At 39.1% G+C, this 26,231-nt stretch overlaps 2 protein-coding genes across 9 annotated transcripts in view; both read right to left on the minus strand.

The window, feature by feature from the left end:
• The window catches only part of WDR89 (WD repeat domain 89), a 432,803-nt gene that overhangs the window by 258,307 nt on the left and 148,265 nt on the right, over nucleotides 1–26,231 (minus strand). The window lies entirely within an intron of this gene.
• Nucleotides 1–26,231, minus strand: part of PPP2R5E (protein phosphatase 2 regulatory subunit B'epsilon) — a 146,890-nt gene that overhangs the window by 36,411 nt on the left and 84,248 nt on the right. For all 8 annotated transcript variants that reach the window (XM_005605224.4, XM_001498781.6, XM_005605223.4 and 5 more), the window contains 2 exons: nucleotides 7,291–7,392; nucleotides 955–1,047 (listed from right to left, as the gene is read on the minus strand). In XM_005605224.4, the coding sequence (XP_005605281.1) occupies nucleotides 955–1,047; nucleotides 7,291–7,392 (195 nt within the window). The remainder of the gene's footprint in view (nucleotides 1–954; nucleotides 1,048–7,290; nucleotides 7,393–26,231) is intronic.

Below are 26,231 nucleotides of genomic sequence, written 5' to 3' on the forward strand. Positions count from 1 at the left end.
CCATACCTCCAACCTCACTTCTCCAAAGCCTCTCAATCTAACACATCCAGAATTCTAAATTGATTAATTTAATTAAGGACGGGGAATGGCGTCATCATGAAGGTCAACCTTTATTCAGGTAAGGCAGAGGAGATCAGTTTCCTGCCCAAATATTGTTTTAAGTTTGAAGTTCTGCTTATTGGCTCACTAGGAAATAGATTCTTATTCTTCTCTACATGAGATGTGCCATTAATCACCTACAAAGGAGCTACAACAGTCCAGACACCAGTTGGCTCAAGTACCCATTTTTATAGATGAATGTTAACAACAAGAGCAAGGAGATGTTACCTATCCATTCAGTGCCATAAAAGCACCCAGGTTGCAGATAAAAAGAAAGATGTGGTATATAGTTTTAAACGTAAAACGACACATCAAGAAAAATACATACCCTGAGTAGTTTCATACAGATAGGTGAGAGTTAATCCCTTTGGGAGAACTCTAAAGGGTTAAGCTGTGCTAATTCCTAGCTGTGAAAGCTCACCAGGACTGCCTGTGACTATCTGGTAAAGGTTACTTATGCTCTAGACCACACTTACTCGATTTTAACAGATCTAGGCAACAGTTCCTTAAGAATCCTTATGGAAATAGAAGTTTTCAAGTTACATAAAGATTCACACAAACTAAGGTTATGTAAATGAAATTCCTTTATAATGAAATTTTAGGAGAGAAAACTGCAGGGATTTAGGCATTAGCATTCCTCACTGTTTAAAATGGAATTAATTTCCAGCACAATAAATTAGAGAGGTGCCTATTACTATTAATGGGCAATAATGGAAACTGACTTATGTATAAACATTTATTTACAAGGTGATACAACTGTCATTGCAAGATTTTTCAACAAACATCAAGAGAAAATGAGATAAAGTGTTATCAACTGAGTAACAAATACACACACAATCAGAAGAATTTGCTTACCTGTAAGACAAATTTCTGATCTATGTATTTTTTGGCAATGCTGGGTTGGAATTCTTGGCTTTCCAAAAATCGTATGAAAAATTCATATACAAGCTGCAACAAACAGATTATAGTTAATTTTAAAGTACAGTTCACTGAGAATAGTATCCAAAACCATAAAAAGCCTGTAACACTAAAACTGACAGGGCTTACAAAGTTGGGTTTTGATATCAATTGACTGACTATACTACCCTTTCCTGTGGCTCACAGCTGTATGTTTTTTAAACTTTTTAAATTAAAAATCTGAAAATACAGCTACAAAGCATATAAAAATCCCCCATAATCTCACCATTCAGAGATAACTACTGTTAACATTTTAATGTATAAACCTCCTGATTTCTCTCCATACTTCTACAGCATATCAATGTACTATATTTTTATATAGTTTTCAAACTACTTTTACCATATAAACAATATATTGTGAGCAATTATGTTAACATCTAAGCCATCATTCTTAGTAGCTACAAGTAGTCCATAATACATAATTTATAATGAATAATTATTTATTCATAACTAATTTAACCAATCTCCTATACTTAGACATTTAAGCAGTTTCTGAATTACTTCTCTCTCAAATGATGCCACAATGTACCTCATATAACATACATCAGTGGGCACGTCCTCAATTATTTCATGAGGAAATATTTCTGGAAGTGGAATTGTTAAATCAAAAGATATCTAAACATTTCAGGATTTTCCACACTTAGGGCCAAATCTGCTTTCAGAAAGTTTATGGCAATTTACATTCCTCTAAGCAATATGCGATGGTGGAGGAGAATATCCTCATCTGCAGAGCAACCTCAAGTAACTGTGCTGATAAGCAGTGGGGGATCATGTTTATGTTCTTTGCAAAATAAACCTGTGTTAAAGTATACATTAGATCCCAGAGTAGTCTACCACAATGTACCAAAACCAGAACTTTTAAGAGACAGACACTGGCCTGGAAGCCTAGCTCTGTCCCTTACTAACTGTGTAACTCCAGGCAAGTTAATTTCTCTAAAGGTCTGTTTCTTCAAGTGTCTAATGGGGATGGTAATCCCTAAGATTAAATGTGATAATACATACATAAACCCCTCTATACAGCGACTAACACCTACCACCACTGCCACTACTTAACACTGCATTCTCAAGCTTTTTAGTCTCACGCCTCTACACTTAAAAATTATTGAATACTCCGAAAAGCTTTTGTTTATATGAGACACATATAATTAGAAATAAAAACTGAGAAAATTTAAATATGTACTTATTTCATTTTTAAACAATAGAATACATGTTAAAAATATTTTTGTGAAAAATAATTTCCGAAACAATTATTGAGAAGAGCATTGTTTTTTATTTTTGTAAATCTCTTTAGTGACATATGAGAAGACAGACTTTTATCCGCTTCTGTACTCCAGCTGCTGCACTATATTGTCTTGGTTGACGTACACAAAGAAAACTAAGCCTCACATAGATCTAGTAGTATGAAAAATGGAGAGTATTTTCATAGGCTTTTTACTTAATTGTGGATATTCTTCTTTGATACTACACCAAAACTCAGAGTCATTTCTTAAAAATGCAACGTGGGATCTGAAACCATATCAACGAACGTGTCATACTCTGTCACACTGAATCCAGTCACCTGTCCCGCACTTTGAATGGATTTTTACCCAGGTGGTTTACCAACATCATTCACTGGACAGCCAGAAAATATTGGTTCACTGAGTTACGCAGATTTTTCAAATATGGACACGTTTCATTATACAACATCAAAAAAAGTCACATTCCTTAATATCTCCAATTTTACCAAAAAACTCTTTAATCTTTGGGAAGCTATAAAGCTTACGATGACAGATACAAGACAGTTACATGTTTTCCAAAATTCTAAGTTTTGCTTGAATGCTGTAATTTTATCAGTGGTAACAACTATTTTCTTCGTTTGTTTTAGAGAAAACATCTACCAAATACCCAGGTGGGAACAACCATAGTTTGTCAGGCATTCCTTCAAGTAAAAACGGCATTTCACGAAAAGACAGCTAGTTTGGCTCAGAGCTCAAAGAGTCACACCAGGGCTCCAGCACAAGACAAGCCTTCCACTTCAGGAAGCAGCAGACGCGCTTTATGCCTACTTCCCATAGCGTCATGAAGAATACTTTTTAAAATGTGTACCCTAAGGTCAAGATTTAATAAAACTGATAATTTTTGCTGCTTCTTCAAGAACATTCTTAATTGAAATTGGCTTTTTTTGTAAATTGTAAGTGCATGACAGTGAAGAATACAACTACTAGGCAGGTTTGGCACAACTGCCTTGATTTGTGCTAACACAACAGCAGTTTCAACCACCATTGCTGTTACAACTATTAGTGCAAATTTCAGCACAACGAAAAGAGCTCAAGTTAGTATTATTGTAAAACCAGATTTGACCTTGCAGGCCACTGAAAATCAGGTCTCAGGAACTCCCTAAGGGTCTACAGATAGCACTCACCTAACGCATCTTCAGATGCTAACTTAACACTTAAATAGGTGTTCACAGTAGGATTTTACATCTTTATAAAACTATGTTTTTCTCTTTGAAACTCTCTGAAATCAGAAAAACTTCTTTCCCAAGGATCTGAACATTGTCAAGCTGTACTTCCAGTCATAATGCCTGCATCCCAACACCTCCTAGAAGAATTGTTCTTTTTTCAATACACTAATCTTTCAACTCTTAGTTTTACAAATAGAATGTCAGCCTTATTCAAATAATCCATAAAAGGGGATTTCATCTCTCTTTTGATTCCCACAAAGTGGAGAGATTCTCATCTTTCAGGCCTGACTTGTGGGCTGGCAGGTTTTCCAGTGGAATTGGCAAACTGCTCTCTCTCCTCTGATCCCTTGAAAGCAGTTATGGTTTAAAACAGTTTGGTGGAAACACTTCAGACACATTTATTAATAAGCATAAATATTCTCTACACTTCAGAGACAGATTTTACCTCAGAATCAAAAATCTCCCTGGAGTTTCTAAAAGGAAAGACTGAGGACTGGGGAGGATAAATCACTTTCCAAGGTCACAGAAGTGAATTCTCCATGGAACACGAGTAAAAAGACCTTAGCATTCCTGTTTTCAGTCTCAAGCGTAAAGTATTACAGACAATCCCTTAATTGTAAATGGAAGTCCTGCAAGTTGTATTCTGCTGGACAGACAGACCCAATTTCAGAAAACACACAAAGAATAACCATGGTAATTATGGGATACCAGTTTAAAAGATACCAATACAGGTAATAGAAGAGACAAAGTAACACACATACAGTAGACCCTTTGACATATTTGAACTAAAAATTTGTGGATTTAATACTTCTTCTATTTTTAAATATCCCCAAAGAGCCATGATTTGTTATAATGAGTAATTTTGTATGGGCCACAAATTTAAATCAAAGAAGAGGTGTGCAGGAGTACTCAATTAGCTAGGGAACACACCTAGCCAACCACTATTGTCAGATATTTGGTAAAACCCCTGTGCTTCCTTGTAAAATGTGGTCCAGAAGAGGAGGGGCATGGCTAATGCTGGAGTGAAGAAAAAGTGAAAAGGTCTAAGAAAGTGCTATGTTTCGGTCAGAAAAACAGACTGTTGCATCAATTAAAAAGGGAAGTGTTGGGGCTGGCCCCGTGGCTTTGGTGGCCCAGGATTTAGCTGGTTCGGATCCTGGGTGCAGACATGGCACCACTCACCAGGCCATGCTGAGGCAGCATCCCACATGCCACAACTAGAAGGACCCACAACTAAAAACATACAGCTATGTATTGGGGGACTTTGGGGAGAAAAAGGAAAAATAAAATCTTTAAAAAAAAAAAAAAGGAAGTGTTGAATTGAGCGATGGGTCACTCTGACAAGAAAGACTTACCGTGAACTGAAAAGGAGATTTCTTAAACATTCAATGAGTGCTCTTGCCAATACTAAAACCACCTAGCAGTGAAAACGGAAAAGTGACTAACATGTGGAGTCAGAATACACAACGGAAAGACAGGATTCCTGAGACAAGTCAGTAGCCTATACAAAGACTTGCGTAAAGCAATAGAGGGTGAAGGCAACAGTGTGCCTACTGACTTGACCTTTACTAGGAAGGAAGACTGATTTGTGAATTTTAAGAGTAGGTTTCCTTTACCTGATCCAGCATCAGTCATATTTCCCCTTGAGCTAAAGAGAGGACAAGAGGCTTACAGGTTCGAACAGGATGTCTACACAGATGAAATCAGCCCATTTTGGAATACAGTTTGTGACTTTATATCCATAAGGGTAGAGGTCTCATCATCATTCCTGCCTGTTGCTCTGGTTTTAGAATTTCAGATGAACTAATGGTTAATGTTCCTGTAGTAATGACACAGTGTAAGCTAGAGATTTTTGGTGGCAGAATTTAGTTTAAGAGCTTTAGGGGCTGGCCCCATTTCTGAGTGGTTGGGTTCACACACTTCGCTTCAGAGGTCCAGGGTTTCACCGGTTCAGATCCTGGGCATAGACATGGAGGGACACATCAGGCCATGTTGAGGCGGCGTCCCATATGCCACAACTAGAAGAACCCACAACTAAAAATATACAGCTATGTACTGGGGGGATTTGGGGAGAAAAAGCAAAAACAAAAAAAAGGAGCTTTAGAAATTAATTTGGTCCTATATTTTATAGAGTCATTAAGCTTTGGAAGAATTAACCAAAATTCTGAGTTAAACTTTACTGTACTTTAGGAGAAATTCACATCTATGGGGATCACGATTTAGAGAACTCAAAAAGCTTTTGCAAATCGCAAGAGTGGTCTGCTGTCTCTTCTCCGGGGTGTAGAAAAGACAAGCTGAAGCTCTGAAGACATCTCTCTCCCTGTCTTTTCCACTGTAAGATGTGGAACTCTCCTGAGCAGATTATCTTTTTTTGTTTGTTTTGTTTTTCAAATTTCTTCTAGACTACATTGCACTTCTATGAACTGATGCCAAGCATTAAGAATAAGACATGACAAGAAGTCCACCCACTCAAAAGAGTAATTCTTTTTTTGGATTTTTGTCACAATCTGGGATATACCATGAAAAGCACAAATAGTTCTGCAAATTTCTTAGAGTGCAGATAGTATGTCTGGCACCTTAAAAAGTAAAATCAAGCATCTAAGATAGTAAATCAATTACAGTGTTTTAACTAATTTACTCAAACTTGGCTTTGGTAGTAGGAATACATATGTATAACACGCCTGGGTAAGAGTTGAGAACAGAGCCCCTGAAAGCTCTCTACATAACCAGGGGAAATAGCACACATGTACATCTGCAGCAACTTTGAGTTGCCAAAGCAGGACAGGGAAAGTTGCAAATTTATGTCAAAAATTCTAAAGTAGAGGAAAAAAAGAAACTCTTAGAATTATCTTGAGGCTTTATCTCCCCGCTGCACAGTTTTCTGCTCTTCAGAATGTCAGCTGGCAACCGCGAGCACACTTGTGCAAAGATGCAGTGGCTTCTGCCCCAGGGGGAAGAGGCACAAGGTTATATTCCTTCTCTTCCACCCCTTCCTTCCATGCTCACTGTCATCCAGCCTCTGAGAACATTCTGACTCAACGGAAAGACGGCCTTGAGGATCATTACATTCAAATTTCCTTGTTCTATTCTTATGAGAAACGATGACCTTGAAAGAAGGCAACCAGGAAAGGAGGATGGAAAATGACTGGTATGGATAAGTAAATGCAATACAGATGGGCCTGCTGCTGAGAAAGGAGATGCAGGGGTGGCCCTGATCTGTCCCGGCACATGAGTATGACTGGAAAACATGGCCTCTTGGCGCAAGAGAACAAAACTGGCCTTCACACAAGCTGTCTCAGCTGTTGCGCTTCCTCACAAAACTGTGAAACAGCTCTTGCAATTTGTTTTTGCCTTTCCAGACTAAAGAAACACATTTGTGGTTATCATGAAGACAGGCATTCAAAGTCCCCAGGGTACCTACTGCTGAAAAGGAGATGCGTACTCTGTGACCTAATCACATCTAACTAATATTAATGTGAAAATAGTTCTGCTCTTGTCTGAGGCTCCAGTAGGGAGGACCAAATAGAAGCTCTAATAAAAGAACAGGAAATGCTAGCTGGACCTGCAAGCCACGAGGGCCCCCACTAAAGCATTACACTGAAACTTATTATTTTATTCCTTTGGCATCCTAATTATCAAGAGTAAGAAACATAAAAAAGCATTCTCCAGCTTTCCATTAATGTACACTAATTTGATTTCTTGGTGAACATAGGCCCTTCAAGGAATTCCCATGCTAATCAGCTAATGAGTTAATGGAGCTTTCTTTTCTAACAAATGGTAGTTCAAAGTACCTGTAAGTGTGGCCACGATGCCTCGAGGGTAGGTTCATCTTCTTCTGGATCAAATTCATTGCTGTCACTAGGAGGGAGAGTTCTGAATATATTGCAAGATACCTAAAAATAAACAAGCAGCAGAGTTAGCTGGAAGCACCTCCTGGGCAGCCTTACACAAGGTCTTTGCAGGCAGTCAAAGGGAACCCAGGTGACAGATGACAGGAACATCACCAAACTGGAACGGGGACCTCTTTCTATAGGTTTTGTGACCAGGACCACCTCTAGGCAAAGCTGGGAAGTAGCAGAGCAGCACCTTCTACCCTCTGGAACAGTACTCCTTGATCTCATATGGCCATCCCCACCCCAGGGTCCTGGGCTTTCATACCTTCCATCAAAGGCCGCTCTTGGTTACTTACCAGTTAAGCATGCTTCTGATTAACCACTTTACACTAAGACACAAATAACTGCTAATGGGCTTCATGTAGTTCCCTTCTCAGGCCTATCCACAATTTGCAAATTTACAGTTGAACTAATAGTGAAATTTCAGGCATTCACAAAAAGCCAATCAGAAAAGATATTTCAGAACCTAATATCCTTAAAATCATGTCTAAATATGATTAAAATCATATCTAAATGTCAATATAGTAACAACACCCTGGGTAAAATCTCTCTGTGAGGCAAACCTCTCTGAACTAGGTATTCCTTTGCCACAGGCAATTTCCAAATTAAATGCTGGTTGTTCAAAGAATGGCCATGAGGTGATAACCGTTGAAACTGGGTGATGAAGAGATGAGGATTCATTACACTATTCAACTATTTCTGCAAGTATTCCAAGATTTCTATAGTAAAATGCTCATTTTTAAAATGCTGTTGCTACTATTCTCAGAGTTCCTTTTCAATTTCTATTCTGTTTCTTGTCCTGCTTACTCATCTATCCTCTCCTAACGACCCAAACATATCCTCAGATCTGAAGAATAAAAGGGGAGTGGGCGGGGGCAGGGGGTGGATATGTGTAGAAGGCAAGAAGGGAAAGGAAAGGAGATACTGCACCAGAAGCCTTTCTGGACTTTCTGTACAACGCAGAAAATACTAAGCTATAATATGCTGCTCTGAAAGAGGGAAGAAGGCTATTGGGGGCCCATAATGTGAACAGGTTTATTCATTCAACAAATATCTATTAAATGTCTATTCTGTACACACACTGTTCTAGGCACTGGGAACATGCAATGAACAAGCAGATAAAAATCTATGTCCTCCAGGAGCTTATATTCTAGTTAACATCACAATTATCCAAATTTCCTAGCTGTGGAAACTGAGCCCAAACGTGTAAGCTATGGAAAGGAGATTCGGTTTTATCTTATGTGCAATGGGAAGTCACCTGTGGATCTTAAAAGAGAAGTGACATGATTCGATTTTTGCTTTTTAAAAAAATCATTCTGGCAGATACGTACAGAACAGACAGGAAGGGGGCAAGTTAGAAGCCTGTGAAAGTGGCAAGAGATGATGATGGTTTGTACTAGGATGGTAGCAGAGAAGACAGAAATAGACTGATTCAAAATATACTCTAGAGGTAGTTTTGCTGCTGGCTTGGACTTATGGGGTGAAGGAAAGAAAAGAATCAAGGATGAGTTATAGATGTAAGGTCATTTATCCAAGATAGAGATGACTGGGAAAGGGAAAAGCTTCCTTTGTTTGCTTGTTTTGGTGGGGAGATCCAGAGATCCAGTTAGGAATGTGTTAAAGCAGCAATATCTAGGAGGCAACCTGACATATGAATCTGGAGTTCAGGACTAGAGAGGTCCGGACTGGAGACACATAAGGACTCGTGGGCATATAGATGATATTTAAAGCCATGGGACTCATGGATCACCTTGGAAAGGAGTAAACAAAAAAAGTTTCGGAAAGGACCCTCAGGCATCCAACATTTAGAAATCAGATAGAAAAAGCACAGCCAAGAAAGGCAAATGAAAAGGAGTAGGAGGTAGGAGAAGAAAAGAACTAGAGTTTGGGGTCTCAGGAGCAAAGAGAGTCTTAAGCAAGAAGAAGTCAACACTAGCAAATCTTGCTCTGAGGTTGATGAAGAGGAGCATAGAGCAGTATCTATTGCATTCAGCAGCCCTAACAAGTGGGTACCATTATCTCCAATTCCCCAATGAGGCAAAAGCAGCACAGGCTTGTTAACATCAGTGATTACAGTTAGTAACCAGCAGTTACAACTGAACCCATGCTGTCAGGTTATACCCCTGCGTTCTAGAAAAGCAGGTAGAGCACCTCTTCTGCTCTATTTAGCTTAGATGACTAAAAAAAATTACCATTTTAGAATGTTTTTGCTATGGCTAATGACAGCATACACAGTTCTTTTATTTTTGTCCCTTCCAATGATTATCAGAAATTATGTTCACAAAGAAACTTGTGACTTTTCAGATAACCATCAACCTGACTTCTCTTCAACCAGCCAGCCATACTATAATCAAAAGGGCAAAAGTCTTTTAATTACTTGCTTTTGATTCTTCATTAAATTATACATGTATTTCAGAAACTGGGTTGAGACTGCATCCCAACTAAGTCATTTATATTTACTGTTCTCTCTAACAAGCTTTTCTCTCCCCCAAGACGTGAAAGTAAACCAAGAAAGCTAAAAATAAAAAAACAAAAAACAGCTTCTCTATAGTAAAAACTCTAGGTGAAAGGACTCAGAAACTTCTAGTCCTCTATACTCCTGGTCGTATAAACTCTCTTACAGTGTATATCATATGCTACGGCAATTATGTGTTTACCTCTCCCCACCCATCAGGCATATGTGATGTCATGTTCACATCTGTTTCCCCGGCACGTATGAGGCAACCAGTAAATGTTCGCGAACTCAAAGTCTAAATACATTCATAAAACTGTGTATTTTGGTTCTGCTTTAACCAAATTTATAAATCTAGGTTATTTAGCCTAAGATGTTTAACTCTGTACAGTGTTCTACACCTGTGATTTGGTCAAAGTTTCCTCTCTCGCTTACCATATCAAAAGAACATGGAGTTGTGTAAATCTAAACAGCAAACGGTCCTAAAGGCGAGTACATCTCGCTTAGCTACACATTGCCATTTCTTCAGATTTGCCTTCCTTGTAATGCTTTATTTAGTTTACTTCTAAACATTCACCACATGAACAATGAGGAATTGCGGATCTATTGGGCTGGACAATTAAGAGCTGACTCAACTGGTTGAGCAGTTCTCTAGTACATTTGGGAAAATGTCAAAGCACATCAAGTGTCATGGAAATGGTCAAGCCTCTGACCCAGCCTGGCACATAATAGGTGCCTAATAAAAATGACATAAACGAAAGAACCATTGCTCCCATCCTTGAGAATCTGTCCTAAGAAACTAATTCAAGACAAGACTGAAAAAACTAATTAAAACAGTCATTTGCAACACTCTCCAAAAAGTGCAAGCTTGGAAATAACCTTTATGTTCAATATCAGAGAGGTACATTAACTTAGTGTAATATTGTATGGCATTAAAGATGATGCCTTTATGGAAGCACAAAGAAATGTTTATAAATAAAGACGTAGGGAGAAAGACAATCGAAAATGGTGTGACTATACTATAAAGATAAGAATGGAAATGGATAACCAAAGGGAAATTAAGAAAAGCTGTACTGAAGCAAGAGGAATATAGATGATAAACTAGGCAGCTGCTGTTCCTCCTCTTGGGACACACCAAATCAGTCCTAAATCTATAAAAAGCCTAAGTTAGAGAATACACTCTATGAGTTATGCCTTTAATTTCAAGATGAAAATGGGCTCTTGAATTTGTTTGAACAAGATTATTCCTGTCAGGAGAGAGTTGATCAGAGCCTTGCACAATGCCTATAGCGTAGCTTATGAATGAATGGTGGAAGGATTGAATGAATGGATCAGTTTAGCTGTACAGTTGAGCTCCAAAATCAAAAGTTTAAAACTGGATCATCCATGAATGGGCTTGGGGGCCAGGAGGGTCTCTAAATCCCCTGATTTTTCTGCAACATTTTGTAGATGTGAGTCCAATTTGGGAAAAGATCCAGTTGTCTTCATCAGATTTTCAAAAGACTTCCAAGATCTAAAAACGGTTAAAAATCACTGTCCAAAATGGTAAATTTGCTTCCATTAAATCTTCCCTCATCACTGGCAGACACTTCTGATTTATAGCCCAGGTTTTAAACGGATTATTGAATAGGTAACATTAATAAACAGGTAAAGGCAGTTGCATGCTTATGCAAATACATCACGAGCACAAGTAGCCACGAGCATCACTCCCCACCACAGAGCAGTTGTGTACAGCGTCTATGGGGGTACATTAAAATGCACCCAGGTATTTATAAAGTCACAAACTGTCTCTATAATGTATTTAAATATATGAGGCTCTAGCCCTAAGCCTTCTATTTTATTCATTCAGGAATGGATTATCAAAAATGAACAAAAAGGAATTTTTGAAGTATACAAGGATTTATTTTTCAACTATTTTATTTTAATCTACGCTGGTGTCGATGCAAAGTAAAATTAGTTTAAGAAATAAGTGTCTTTGAGGTAGTCAATTCATTTTCATTCCAAAGGTATTATAATAAACACTGAATGTTGAGAATCAAACTAAAGGCATGAAGGCACTAGCCTGGCCTCCAGAAAAGTGGCTATAAGGACAGAAAGCAAGGCTGGGGGAATGGGAGGAACAAGTGTTAAAATCTGGACAACCCCTTCTCAAAGATAAAAAACCTGGGATTAGGGATTCCACTGAGTTGTCAGAGACTAGCTCATCCAGCTCCTTCATTTTACAAATAAGAAAAGGGAGGTCCAAAGAACTTGTGAGTTTTTCAAGGCAACACAGCACCATGACACGCACGGAGGGTACTCAAGGTTCTTTCTCTGACACACCCCTCCGCCTCCACCCCTGAAGACCACAGATAGACCTGACTTCTTACATCTCTCTTTTTCCTCTGCTTCCCCCAACCATTTATCATTTTCTTGCTTTCCCATTTTCCCATCTCTCCTTTCCCATCAACTCCTTCCCAAGTTTCTGGCCTGCCAGTGGCTCTCAACAGGACCCATGGGAACTGTTTATCTTCCTGAGGGCATTCAGGTCTAAGCTGATGACATTGCTCAGCATTAACAGAGAAGTAAAATACAACAATCTTCATCCTCGCCGTCTGGTTCAGACCCCCATCATCAAACATTTCGCTTACTGCAACAGTTTCCTCTCTGGTGTTCCTGTTTTTCATATCCCTTCCTCACATCTCTCCCATTTAGATTTTGAGCCCCTCAAGGACTTCTTACTAATTTCTGAATTCCTAGCACCTAATACACAATAAATGGAAATAACCCAGGTGCCAGACAAAATACTGGACACCAGTTTAATCTGAATTTCACATAAACAAAAAACTTTTAGGTCAATTATGTCCCATATATTGCATGGAACATAAATGAAAACTATTCCTCGCTTATCTGAAATTCAAATTTAATGAAGCACCCTATATTTTTATTTGCTAAATCTGACAATCCTAAAATCACACTAATATTAGTTAAGAACCTCTATGGTTCCAGCTCAATTGTGACTCAGAACTGGCAGTGCAGCATCCTGAGGGAGAGGAAGGGGACACCGCAGCAGGCAAGGCTGAGGACCTAACAGCTGCCTGCTGGGAGGGGCTGCCTGCTCTCTTAATTTCCTGTTCTTTAGTTTACTGCTGAACACTGTTAACTATGGCACAAAAAAATAAATTTCAAAGTTGGCCAAATGTGAAAGAGACCAAAAGGTTCCCAAGTGCACGGCCCAAAAAGCAAAAGAGGAAGAAGGTTTATTTTCATCAGATTTTGATTAAACAAACAACTTCTTACTTCTTGACTTGCAATATCAAAATGCAACCATTAATATGTTTAAACAGTTATTTAAATTAGTGCAGACCAAAAAAACCCTCAATGTCCCCAAACTCTCTATCTCCATAGAAACTACTAATTTTACACCACGATTCTGGTTGACATTTTGTTGTTGTTGAACGAAAATGACTGGCACATTATAAAAGAGCAGAATGTGGCTAGCTAGTAGCTACTCACTAAATACCTGCCAAGATTAACAATGAACAAAACTGAAGCTAAGGACAACGCAGTGAGAGTTATTAAACAAATAACTATTTAACAAATACTTTCAATTTCCTTTAGTTATATATTTGTCAGCACTATTAATATTTAAGGCTCAGGTAAAACAGGCACATAGTGTGATCAGGGACCACTTTTACTACAGTATAACAAGTCACCTTACGTCATCTTCTCTGTGCTTTACAAGATACTTGCTAGATGACTAGGTATCAACTTTCTTGGATAAAAGCAGAATAAACTAAATGACTTCAAGAACGTTTCTCCCTCTTTGACCTGGGAAACTACAATTTCATACAATTATGTAATACAGCTGCATATCAACTATAAATGGCAATAATGACATCATAGCTATGGAATAAACTTTCTTGATATTCTACCTAAAAAGTAAATTTTCTAACAAAAAAGGACTATACGAATGATGTTAAATAGAGAATATTCAAGCAAATTAAAAAGGATCATTTTTTTCTCTAGCACTAGTTATATTAAGACCTCATGCAAGTAACAATTTCAATGATACCTCTGAGTTTTTTCATCGAGTTCATTCATTCATTCATTCCATAATCATTTACTGAAAAGAAATCAAAATGATTTAATCAAGCATTTAGAACCAGAGGGAGGACCTAGTAAATGCAATTTTGAAGCTAGGTCATCATGCATTCTTCTCATAGTATTTTGCGTTAGCCCAAAAGATGCATTTAAATAGATATGGTATGGGGCCAGCCACGTGACGGAGTGGTTAAGTTCGCGCACTCCACTTCGGCGGCCCAGGAATTCACCAGTTCGGATCCTGGGCGCAGACATGGCACCCGCTCATCAAGCCATGCTGAGGTGGCATCCCACATGCCACAACTAGAAGGACCCACAACTAAAAATATATAACTATGTACTGGGAGACTTGGGGGAGAAAAAGGAAAAATAAAATCTTAAAAAAAAAAAAAAGGATATGGTAAAACTGGATCTTGAAAGAAAATAAGAAAATCTCATAGTAGTTCATCAACATTTACCACGGATGCAATTTTTTAAAATAATTACATCCAGGCCTAGCCCAGTACAATTTTTAAAAATAATTACATCCAGGGCTGGCCCAGTGGCGTAGCAGTTAAGTCTGCACACTCCACTTCAGCGGCCAGGGGTAAGCAGGTTCAGATCCCAGGTGTGGATTTACACACTGCTCATCAAGCCATGCTGTGGCAGCAGCCCATATACAAAATACAGGAAGACTGGCACTTGATGTTAGCTCAGAGCCAATCTTCCTCACCAAAAAAATAAATTAAAAAATTTACATCCAAAATAAAAAATGTGAACATAAGCAAGATTTACTTTAAATCTCTAAATCAGATATTTGAACAGAGAAGACTGCTTCTAAACATACTAGAATTTGTATTAAAAATTCAAACTCTAAGAACAAGAACTAAAATTCTAACAAAATTTGCTAACATAAAAGTAATAAATAATAAACAACATACATATAATGTCAAGTTACTTTTGGTAACACCAAATTTAAGAATTCTTAATGGTCCCAATGATAAAAGACCTGTCAAACCCTTTTTAAAGTAATTATGGATAAATAATTATTGATAAGCAAAAACAAGGAGAAAAATCCCACAGCATTTGGAATTATGTTCAAGGGATTGAGTATCAGAGCAGACGAATATCTTTTAAACTGATGCTCTGATTAGCAAACAAATGGCAAAACTTCTAAACTTTCAATTAGCACTTAATCTAATTTTCTGGCAATTTGTTTAATCAGTAATTTGTTTCTAAAGCCAAACTACGTCTTTTAATTACCACAATAAACCTACTGTAGTTTTCACTTCAGACTAGGCATAAAGTCTCTTTTTAAACCTCGCCATCTACGTGAATGAACACGGCTGTTTAAAAGTTATCTGAACTTGCGAAACCATTAAAATCCCTTATTTTAACATAAAGACATGTCCTTAGCACCAACTCTAGAGACCAAAATTTAATTAAATCAGTATGACAACTTACTAGATTACACTAGGAAGTCCCGTGCAGGACTAACTTTATTCTCTATCATATTAAATATGTAATGTCACTGCTACATAATATCATCCATACAATTAAAATTTTCAGACAAGAATTTCCAGAAGTTATTATTCCAAACATGTTCACTTGAGTTAAATGTGATTCCTTGAGCCAAAGCAATCTCCCAGTGCCCTTGTCTGTCATAAGCACAGGTCTCAGCAAGGCAGGAGGGACTAAAACCACGGCATACAGGGGTGAGGCCACTCCAGCAAGGTCGTCCACATTTTTAACATAAAACCTTCTTCATGGGTAGAACTCTATACTTTTGAGAAAATATTCACGGAACCAGAACCAAAGAGAGTGCGCTGTTTACTTGTGACTAAGAAACACGCACTTGTGACAGTTGTGAGGTCTGTTTTAGAGCATCCGGAAATCCGGAAGAGGATTTAAAAGATTTCTAAAGTCGATGACTACAACCTTATTATTGTTACACATTCCCGGTCATACTTTAAATCTGTATTAGCAGGGCTTTCAAGGACATAGCAGCTATTTTATGCAACCTGATTTCCTAAATGAGGCAGAAGGAACATCTTAAAATGATAAAAGAAGCTTAACAGTTAAAGAAAGGGAATAACAAACAAATGAACAAAAAAGGAAGTTTAAAAGGTTAAATTGCCCAATTAAAATTTTTAATATGTAGCCAAATTTAAAAGACAAGATTAAAGTAACAGAAATCTCGTGCACCTACTATTTTCCTAACTCACAAGAATGTCACCATTTTTACTTAGATTTCCTTTGTCAGTCATTTCTTTCATAATCTATTAGGTATACACTGTTCAGATTTATATAGACTAAAAAAAAATCTGTTTTCATTGCTGTTACTGCTGCTGCTGCTGCTGTCAGCAGCAATATTTAGTCGATAATTGTTATGATCAATTGGTGTAAACTAGATTTAACACATACTGATTGTTTCTAAAAATAATTTGATCCTTTTAGATATTTAGTTTCTAAAAGGATCAGAGTATTGACAACTGTATGGAAGAAAAGAAATCTGTCCGTGAGAGATCAAGAACAGAGAATCAATAGAATTTGAACACAGATCAAATACAAATACAAGGTACAGTTTTGAGGAATACATCAACATTTAGTTCTAAGGAGACAAAAGGGAGAAAGTGTGTGAAGGAAAGGACTTTGTTTTTTTCCCACCCTCTTGACCTATCACTTGCCCATCAGATGACAGAGATGCCACAAAGGCAGAAGAGGATTGAGGGTGGGAGGAGAAAGATGCAAGGGAAAGAGAAAGATATTTGAGCTGAGCCTCCTCCAGGTACATTTGTATCAAGTTCAAAAACCATGGAAAGCTGATTGATAGTCTTAATGTCAGCATAGTGTCAAGAGAGAGGGTGCTCTGACAATGCCACCTCCAGTCGTATTAAGAATGGGAGCTCTGTCTGAGTGGGGCATTCACCTGTCGTGAGAGTGGCTGGGCTAGTTCCTTACCACCATCATCCTTTCACCCTTTAAGAACTCTCCTTACATTGGTGCCTTTCAGTCTTTTCTCTTGGGCTTGTCTGATTCTCCAGAGAAGAATCACCTGTCTCCTGACCAAAGGCATAAGGAACCTGGGAGCTGAGTGGTGAAGAGAGTTGAGGATCTTTCCATTCAACGTGCTCCCCTGCTTTCAGAAAGGTACCCACTGCTCCCAGCTGTGCCTAATCCCGGAGTCCAGGTTCCCCTCAGTTTAGCCTCTCTAGAGAGTAAACAAACCTTCAGCCTGTTGCTGGGTTTGGGGAGAAGCAGTCACCTAGCTGCCTGGTCTGGACGGAGTGGGGTAGGACTGTGAGTTCCAGCTACTTATACAGATTTCCACCAAGTCCCCTGTTTTTGCCCCCATGTACCCTTACTTTGAAAAGTATCTTTCTGAACCTTCCTGGAGTTAACGTGCTGTGAGCTGGCTACTTCCAGACTTTTCTTGCTGCTGTTTGGGGTTCAGCTACCTCAGACCAGCCAAGATAGTGACCACCAGTTCATTTGCTTTCTAGGTTCCAAAGTGTTGATTCTGAGCTCTCCTCTCTATTTTACTTTGTCCATGTGAGTTTTATTTCTTTTCAGTAATTTTTGTGTGATTTTAGGAGGTAAAGGCAGTAAACACGTGAACGTGTTTAACTCCCTCATTTACACAAAAACCAATGATTATTTCCTATTAAATTATTTTTTCCATTCTCCAGTAACTTCTGCTAATTCAAGTAATTTAACTTTCTTACGCGAATGTCAACCCCCTTTTAGTGGGAAAGAATCCAGCAGAACTGCAAGAAAACCAAATGGCAGCTGCTCTAACGTTAGCCAAGATCAAGTTAGAGATCCCACACCAGTTTTCTTTCTCAGAATTAGCACCAACCACCTTAGTAGGTCTTCGTGTGAAGCGAAACAGAAAGTAAAACACATTCTGAATCTCGGAACGACTTGAATATAGAAGTCAAATGAATGCCTCAAAGTCATCATTTTATCCAGTGAACAAGTACACAAATTTCAAAAAAACAAAATACCAGCACTAGAGCTCAAGGTAGAGCCAAGCTGAATCCTTGGCACAATGCTCTTCTCTCAATACTCAGTTCTCGGTCACCCTTTCTACTATGACTTCTGTTCCCAGGACACTAGGATGTCTTAATTCCATTATTTCCAGTTACATACAGAGTAGTTCTGACATCTCACTAGATCTCAAATTCAATCTGGACAAAGCCAATCTCATCCTCATTGACCTCTGCTTCCCCCTAAAACAGAATTCTCTGCTCACCTTCTACATTCTGTCTAACCCTTTGGAATTTTCTTTAACTCTTCCTCTCCTTTATCTGCTTTATGCAACTTACCAACAAGTCATTTTATTAATTCCTTCACAAGGTCTCTTTGTGTTAATAGTGGTGTTACTTTTAATAGTAGAAATACGGAAACAGTTTAAATGTCTCAAAATGGAAAACAGTTAAGTAAACAATGATATATCCATATAATGGAAAATTAGGCAGCCATTAAAATGATGTTTTTAGAAGATATCTAAGCCCCAGTGGTCTAGTGGTTAAGTTAGCATGCTCTGTTTTGGCGGCCCAGGTTCGGTTCCCGGTACAGACCTACACTGTTCTGTCAGTGGCCATGCCATGCTGATGGCCCACAGACTGAAAAAGAAAAGAGGAAGATTGGCACAGATGTTAGCTCAGGGCAAATCTTCCTCAGCAAATAAATAAATAAATAAAAATAATGAAAGATATCTAATCACATGAAAGCACATTTATATCATAATGCTAAAGAAATTTTTTTAAAAAGAATTCAAAATTATACATATATGAGATTGCAAAAAATATATTTAACAAGGAAAAACAGGAAAAGGCACAAGGAAATTTTCTTGATTGACGGCAAGGTTCTAGATCTGGGATTATGGTTACATGCATACATATAATTGTCAAATCTGTTGAACATTCACTGCCTAAGACCTGTTCTTAAAATTGTATTGCATGTTAAGTATATCTAATTTTTTTTTTAATTTAAGGGAAAAACATCATAAAAAATAGACTAGGAGAAAATTGGCAAAAATGTGACCAACAACTGAATTTAAATAATGAAACTAAGGGTAATTTTTTTCTCTGATTTCCAAATTTCCTTTGATGAGCACAGGGAAAAAATATAGGAGATGGGAGTTCTCTTACATATTCTCCATTTCCTCTTCTTTTGTACAGACTTTCTTTGTGGGGCTGGAGAAAGAAAACTAAGCATATCATTTACATTTCACCTCCTGTTCAAAACTCTTAGCAACTCCCTGCTTGCTGTCTACAAGATTGTCTAACCTCCTCTACCTAGCTTGCCAAGACCTCTGTAATCTAGACCCATCCCTGCCTCTCACCTTATCACCCACACATTCCAACCAGGAATCCTCCGCTCCCATTCGGCTTCTATTTCAAGATTAAACTCTGCTCAAAATAAGAGGCAACGTTTTACCTGCTGAAATGGTGACAGTAATGTTAAACTACCTTTCTCTAGGGTGTGTTATCCCCATACAAAACCATCACAGGGAAACGATATTTCACACACACAGACAATTATATTGCACTGTCTCCAAAACTGGAAATGTAGCAGTGAATCCAAAAGTAAAGATTGTTGATATTAAATCTTGGAATCCAAAAATAGAGGTGTAAACACTGCAACAGTCATCGTGCTTACTGCGTATAAACGCGGAGCATGCCCTCCTACTGCTGGCTCTCGCAGTCAGCTGTTCTCGCCCCACACAGGCCAGCCATGTGATTCCAAGGTTTTGCTACATTTTCCTGTGTGGACTATGGGTCCTAAATCCCAAGAAGGTACTAAAACTGGTAAATTAAGTGATTTCTGTAAGCACACAAGTTTATAAAATAACAACACGGGGCTTTTCTGAGGATACATACATTCTAACATCTGCTTTGAACACTTTATGGTTCAAAATCAGCTGACGCTAAAAGAAAAATTAAACCTGTTGAATTCCAAATTTTAAAAAACACAAAACACCAGAGGCTCCTGATGTACATTTCTGGCTACTGACAACGTGCTCTGATTTGAAATCACTAAAAATAAACAGGAAACACTGCCCAAACTGTCACTGTCCCTTCCTCTGTGTCTGTGTGTATGCCTCTCTCCGTCTCTGTGACCCTTCATTAACAGAACAAAGCCCTGAGCTAGGTGGTGAGTAAGGAAAACAGAAACACACCAGAACCACAGCTGACCACAGATCAGTATCGCCCTCTCCCCAGTACTACTGCTTCATCATGAAGTGAGTAAGGCCACTCCAAGGGGGGCACACAGACAGCCCTCCCTCAAGGGCCTCATCTGGGGCTGGGGGGTGCAACACAGGAGTGTGGGTGTAAGTTCCTCAGAAGGAAACCAAGAGAGGGCTCGAGGGGCAGGAACTGCCCCTCAACCCTGCTCGTTTCCATCCTAAATGTACAGTTAAAGAACATCGCCTTCCAATCATTTCACCCGGCAAATAACTACTCTTCCTTTCCAGAACAGAGCATAACAGACTCCCCACTGTGTACCTGATGACAGCACAAATACAAAACTCAATTTTCCAGCACCTTCTCTATTGTCTAAGCTTAACAAATTTTTCTAACTTTTCTAAGAGAAAAGAACAAAAGTTCCACAAAAGGAAGAGGCTTGCATTATTCCAGAGTGTTCTACCCTTTGGCTTTAACTTTTTCAGGAAGGGAAATTCCACCGTATTTCAAAGCAACCCATTTAGTACCTAACACTATCTGCCCTGCCCCCACTCCTGTTTGTTTCCGACATTTCTGAAGGGTCAGGAAACATCAGATTCTCCAATATAGCTTGCTTACCTATTTTATTAAAAAATAAGCTTGCTCTCCAACCTCCCAAACAGTTACAACCAGTCCTATTTTTATTCAGCAACATCCTCTCTTCTATTGAGTCACCCCTTGCCCTCCCAGCCATGCTCCTCCTTACTCCCGACCTGCTCCTGGCCTTAGGCCCTGGTCTTTCCAGTTTTCCCTTCTCCACTGCCCAGTCAACCCCCACCTTTCTCTATTCATCATTGTAATTGCATTTTTACTCTACAAGTCCCTTATCTTATCCGCACTTTCCAGAGGCAACTTCCTCTGCAGAAGTCACTGGATAGCATATTTCTTCTTGTTTTCATCTACAGATCAAGTTTGGCTTTTAATATTGATCAGTAGCCAACTACCTCCTGGAAATGACCTGTTCATTGTTTTCTTGCCAAATTCTCGTCTCAAGTATTTCTGTCTCTGAGAATTCCATAATGAGGACACTCATTTTCTCCATTTTTTCCTCCTAATAATACACCACTGTGGTGTAAACCAGCTTTTTCCTTAGAGAATCAACCAATAAATCCCTTCCTCTCATTTCTCTCTCCTCAGTGGAGATGCCTGAACCATATAAACTAACACCAAGTGCTAGAATTATCCAAGGCCCACTTATATTTCGAATCTTTTTGTGTGTGTGAGGAAGACTGGCAATAGATATTAGCTCAGGGCCAATCTTCCTATTTTTGCTTGAAGAAGACTGTCTCTGAGCTAACATCTCCTCCAATCTTCCTCTAATTTTGTATGTGGGATGCCACCACAGCATGGCTTGATGAGCAGAGTGTAGGTCCACGCCTGGGATCCAAACCCACAGACCCCAGGCCACCAAAGCAGAGTACATGAACTTAACCACTATGCCACCAGGCTGGCCGCTCTAAATCATTTCATCATTCATTTTCTTGGCAGATTTTTCCAGAAGTATTGCTTATACTTCTAACCATACTTTCAGTTTCAAGGTTAAATTAAAAGGTGGGAGAAAAGAGAAACCAAAACTTGAATGCAGTACTGTAATCTATCCTGCAAAATCCTGTGGCCAACTTGGGGGGAGGGGAGGGGGGTTCTCCTTACAGTGAAATGATAGTACTGGATGCTTCCGTGCTAGACAAGTCACAGCTGTCAAACGATTTTAAGTATATTGAAAACTCCAAACAATCTGTAAAGCAGTTAAGCCAAAAGGACTACAGCTTGTAAATGAAGCAAATAGCAATCATGAGTAGCTCAGAAGCTTCCTGAGTAAAAATCTGCTCCTTAGCACATTTAAATTAAAACTAAGTACATTAAAATCCCTGTCAGATTCCTTAAGAGAGAATGTTTGCTGGAGAGAAATGGTAAATTATTAATATAGTACAAACATGAATATGGAAATATATGAGGAAAAATTTTACTTAGGTGGACTAAGGGCAGTATACATACACATGAATATATAATGACACACACACGGGCACATGAAGATTTACACGGTCCTCCAAAAAAAAGACCTGAAATTAAAATTTCCCAGAGAGAAGTAAAGTTTAAAGTCAACAGTCAGAGAAAAGATATGGAAAGCCACCTTAAAGAGATAAACAGCTTTCAGGTTAGCAGACTTCATTGCAACCCGAAAAAGTGATTAATTCATCTAAAGAAACAGGTAAGTCTAGCAGAGGCTGTAGAGGTGGGGCCATGAATGATAATAACAACCACGACATCACAACAACCCTACAAAAGTTACAGTGGGGTAACAAGCTTAGGTTAAGGTATGTCCAAGATCACACAGCTAAGTAAATGGCAGGACCGGGCCCAGGTCTGTCTGTCTATACCACTGACCTGGGAAGGACAACCAAAAGGGAAAGTGGGCTGTACACACCTAAGTGCTTCCAAGGCTTAGGGGCCATCATGGAGACGGAGGGACGTTCCAATCATCTAACTCCCTTGCTCCAAATCCAGGCTAAACACGCGATGTCAGGATGCCTTGGCTGCCGCCAGAGCTTGCCTGCTTCCAGTGGGGGGACAGAGAGAAGCGGCATGCAGGGAGGACATGGACTTAGGGGACAGGATCATCTCAAGGACTGTAGTTTGGGTGGAACAGAGGAGAGTTCTGAACTACAGCCCTCCTCCCCGCCCCCAGTCACCATGCACTCTTACATGCTGGGAAGGGGTGGTAGGCAGGAAAAAAGGTTCAGAAGCACTGTTCCTTCAAGAATAACACAAAGGCAGTGTGGTTATTACACAGGGGAGTGAGGTAGTGGGGGGAGAGGGAGTGAAAGGGAAGCTGTTTCTTAAGCAAAAAATGAACATTTAACCTGAGGCCTTGTCAGAAGCAGCAAAAGAGACAGGGATGAGCTAATCAGAAGCCTTATTACCTAATTAGAAGAGCTCAAGGAAAAGAACACAGGACAGAGGCAAGAGTCCAGTCTTAGGGGGGTTTAGTCCCCACTCCCATTGGAAAGAATGATTCCTGGAAAGCATTAGGCACAACAGCTATGAACATGGCTCTGGAGCCAGACAGCCTGGATTCGAATCTCAGCTCTGCCAGTGACCCAGGTGTTTCTTGGGCAAGTTTCTTAACCTCTCTCCACTTCCTTTACATCATCTATAAAATAACACACATAATAATGCTACCTACCTCAAAGCGTTGCTGTGAAGACTGAATTAACTCAGATGTTGTAGTTGCTGCAGATTATTATGCTGCAAACAACGAAAGGCGTACAGGTGTGGGCGATCTTCTTTCATTAGTGCACACCTTTGTGAAGAACCTCTAAGGATTAAGCATTTGACTACAACTCTAAACTACGTAACTATTATAACAACCTAGCAAACTGACACAAGATGAAACAGAAAAATCTGAAGAGTCAGACGTGTTTTTAGGAAACTGAATTCACTACCAGAAACCTTCCCACAGAGAAAACTCCAGGCCCAGATGGTTTCCTTGGTGAAATCATTCCAACAACTTCATCTTTCATCTTTAGTTACTGCATAAATGGGAAGATCCTACTCCCTTCCAATCTCATATTTTCCAGCAGAGCAGCATCCAGCAGAACACTGCACATGTGGTAAAATCAAGCTAAAACCATTTTGAAGTCAGACATGTCTTTGAAAATTTAATCAAAAGCTACAGATCTTCTACCACAAAACACACAAAATTTTGCAGTCAACATCAGAGGGTTCCTTGACCCCATGAAACCAATCTATGGACACCCTGAGATGCTAAATGCATATTGTTAAATGAGCATTAACTAAAGAAGCATGGCGTGATAGTTTAAGACGGTAAGTGAGGAAAGAAAGTGCCTGCCAATTCCTCTACCCTCTGATATATTACAAATGGTACAGTCTGCTCCTAACCTTGAGCAGTGGACTCTTCTTGATCTCATTCTAAAAATGTCTTCCGGTAAGCTTCATTATCATAAGCTTAAATTGTTTTCTAAGAACTAAGGAATTCTTTACATTTAATTAACTCTCAAGTCCTATCTTTCAGACTTATCCTACCATCAAAATTTACCAATAACTTCAGTTCCTAAATGCCGTTTCCCAGATACCCCTCAATTCTCTTCTATTTATATTTCCAGTTGCGTAAGCAGCCCACCTCCTATAGATCTTATCTCCTCATACCTATAGATCTTAACTCCTTTGGGTCTGAAAAGTCACCTCCAAGGCAAATTCTGGCCAGGATGTATAGTTATATTCCTTATCAGATGAAGGCAGACGAAAAATGGAAATTCCATATTTCCCCCCGGTAGTTATTATTCCCAAGGCTACTTTTAGACAGCTGTTATTTTATAAAAAGAAACTCTGTCCTTTAGCCAATAGAGTACGTAGTGGAGTTAAAGCACCCCTGAGAGTCTGTGTAGGCACACTCTGAGGCCCTTCACTGCCATTTTATAATTTTCTACAAAGCCATATTATTCTATTAAGAGGCTAACCAGAGCTCTGACTTCCAGTTAAATCAAAAAATGTATGAAAGATAACGCACTTAGATAACCAAATCACAGGGTATAATTTGAGAGTGGGGGAAAACAAAGCTAACGGTAGCCAAGAAACAATATAAAGGACTCAAGGAAAGACTGCAATAGAAAAGAAGAAAAAATTGTTCAACATATTTTATCTTAAAACTACTTTAGGTTTGGAAAATCACATATTCTACAATTTGAAGTACACAGAGATTGAACCACATATTAGGAGTGGGGCAGACTTTGGAACCAAAAAAGCCAAGTAATAAAGACAAAATATGAACATAACAGAAAACAAGCAGGGCGACAAGGTCTACTTTCTGCTGGAGAGAAGTGACAGGATTTTACCCTAATGAAGACAGTACAGGGTACATGCAATCATTATCTATAGTCAGTATCTCAACTGCCTCATATTTCACGCACCCGTCAACCTACCAGCTCCCACCTGTACCTCTGCACTGAAGCGTGATGATTCCCTGGTATCGCCTGAAGGCCCATCACTGTTCTTTTTCTCCCCTGTCCTGCTCCCATGCTGATAATTACCAATCTCCATCTCCAGCTTTCCACAACTAGGGCTCCCATAAACTCAAAGTAAACACATCAAAAATCAACTCCTCAGCTTCCATTCAAAACCTACTCTCCCTTCTACTGTACCTTTCTCAAAACGGCAGCACCACAAACTACCTAATTCCCAAAGCTATCCTAGACCCCTTCCTCTCGCACATTCCAAACCTTCACACAAATCCTAAGTGGCTTCAATTTTACCTGCTAAGTGAGTCCCATCCTTTCCTCTCCTTTTCTACTCCCCAACCTGTGCTTAGTTTAGGCCCTCCACAACTTCTCTAACACAACTGTCCCCTAAGTGATTCCTCTCTGTCTTCAATTTCGGTCCCCTCCAATCTATCTGTCCCCCTGCCATGATAATATAAATCCAACCGTGACACTCAACTGCTTAAAACTTTTCAACGGCTATCCATTGTTTGTGAGCTTCTTGGAGGATCTGGCCCACATCTACATCTTCAACGGCCACCATTCACCTGCTCCCACTCCCCAACACACACACACACACACACACACACTCTTAATGCTCTAACACAGCACTATTTGTGTTTCTCTGAATATATCATGGAGTTTGGGGATTCCTTTGCATCATGTAATTCTCTTTTTCATTTCAACACTATTTCAGCCACCTGGAAAACACGTATTCACCTTTTAACACCCTGCCAAGGCTTTACTCACTTTGTAAAGCCTTCCTTGACCACCCCTCCCTACCTCTGATTAATCACTCTTTTTCTCTACTCTACCTTGTTCATACTTTTACTAATGCACGTATGACATTATCTTTATTATTCGTTCACATGAGTATCCTCTCTACCTGACTGTGAGTTTGTTGACAGAGCAGATCCCTGCCTTTATTTATCATCAAGATGTAAAAGTGTGGTTGTAAGTCATTCAATAAACAATACCTGGAGTTAACTAAAACAATGTCTTCACCAGTGAGATTTCATCTCACATTGAACTATCCCCAAAAGAGACATTTTTGCAAAGGAAGATGTGCAAATATAAAGAATAGAAAATATGCACAGA

The sequence above is a fragment of the Equus caballus genome, chromosome 24, assembly GCF_041296265.1.
Source record: "Equus caballus isolate H_3958 breed thoroughbred chromosome 24, TB-T2T, whole genome shotgun sequence".
Taxonomy (NCBI): Eukaryota; Metazoa; Chordata; class Mammalia; order Perissodactyla; family Equidae; genus Equus; species Equus caballus.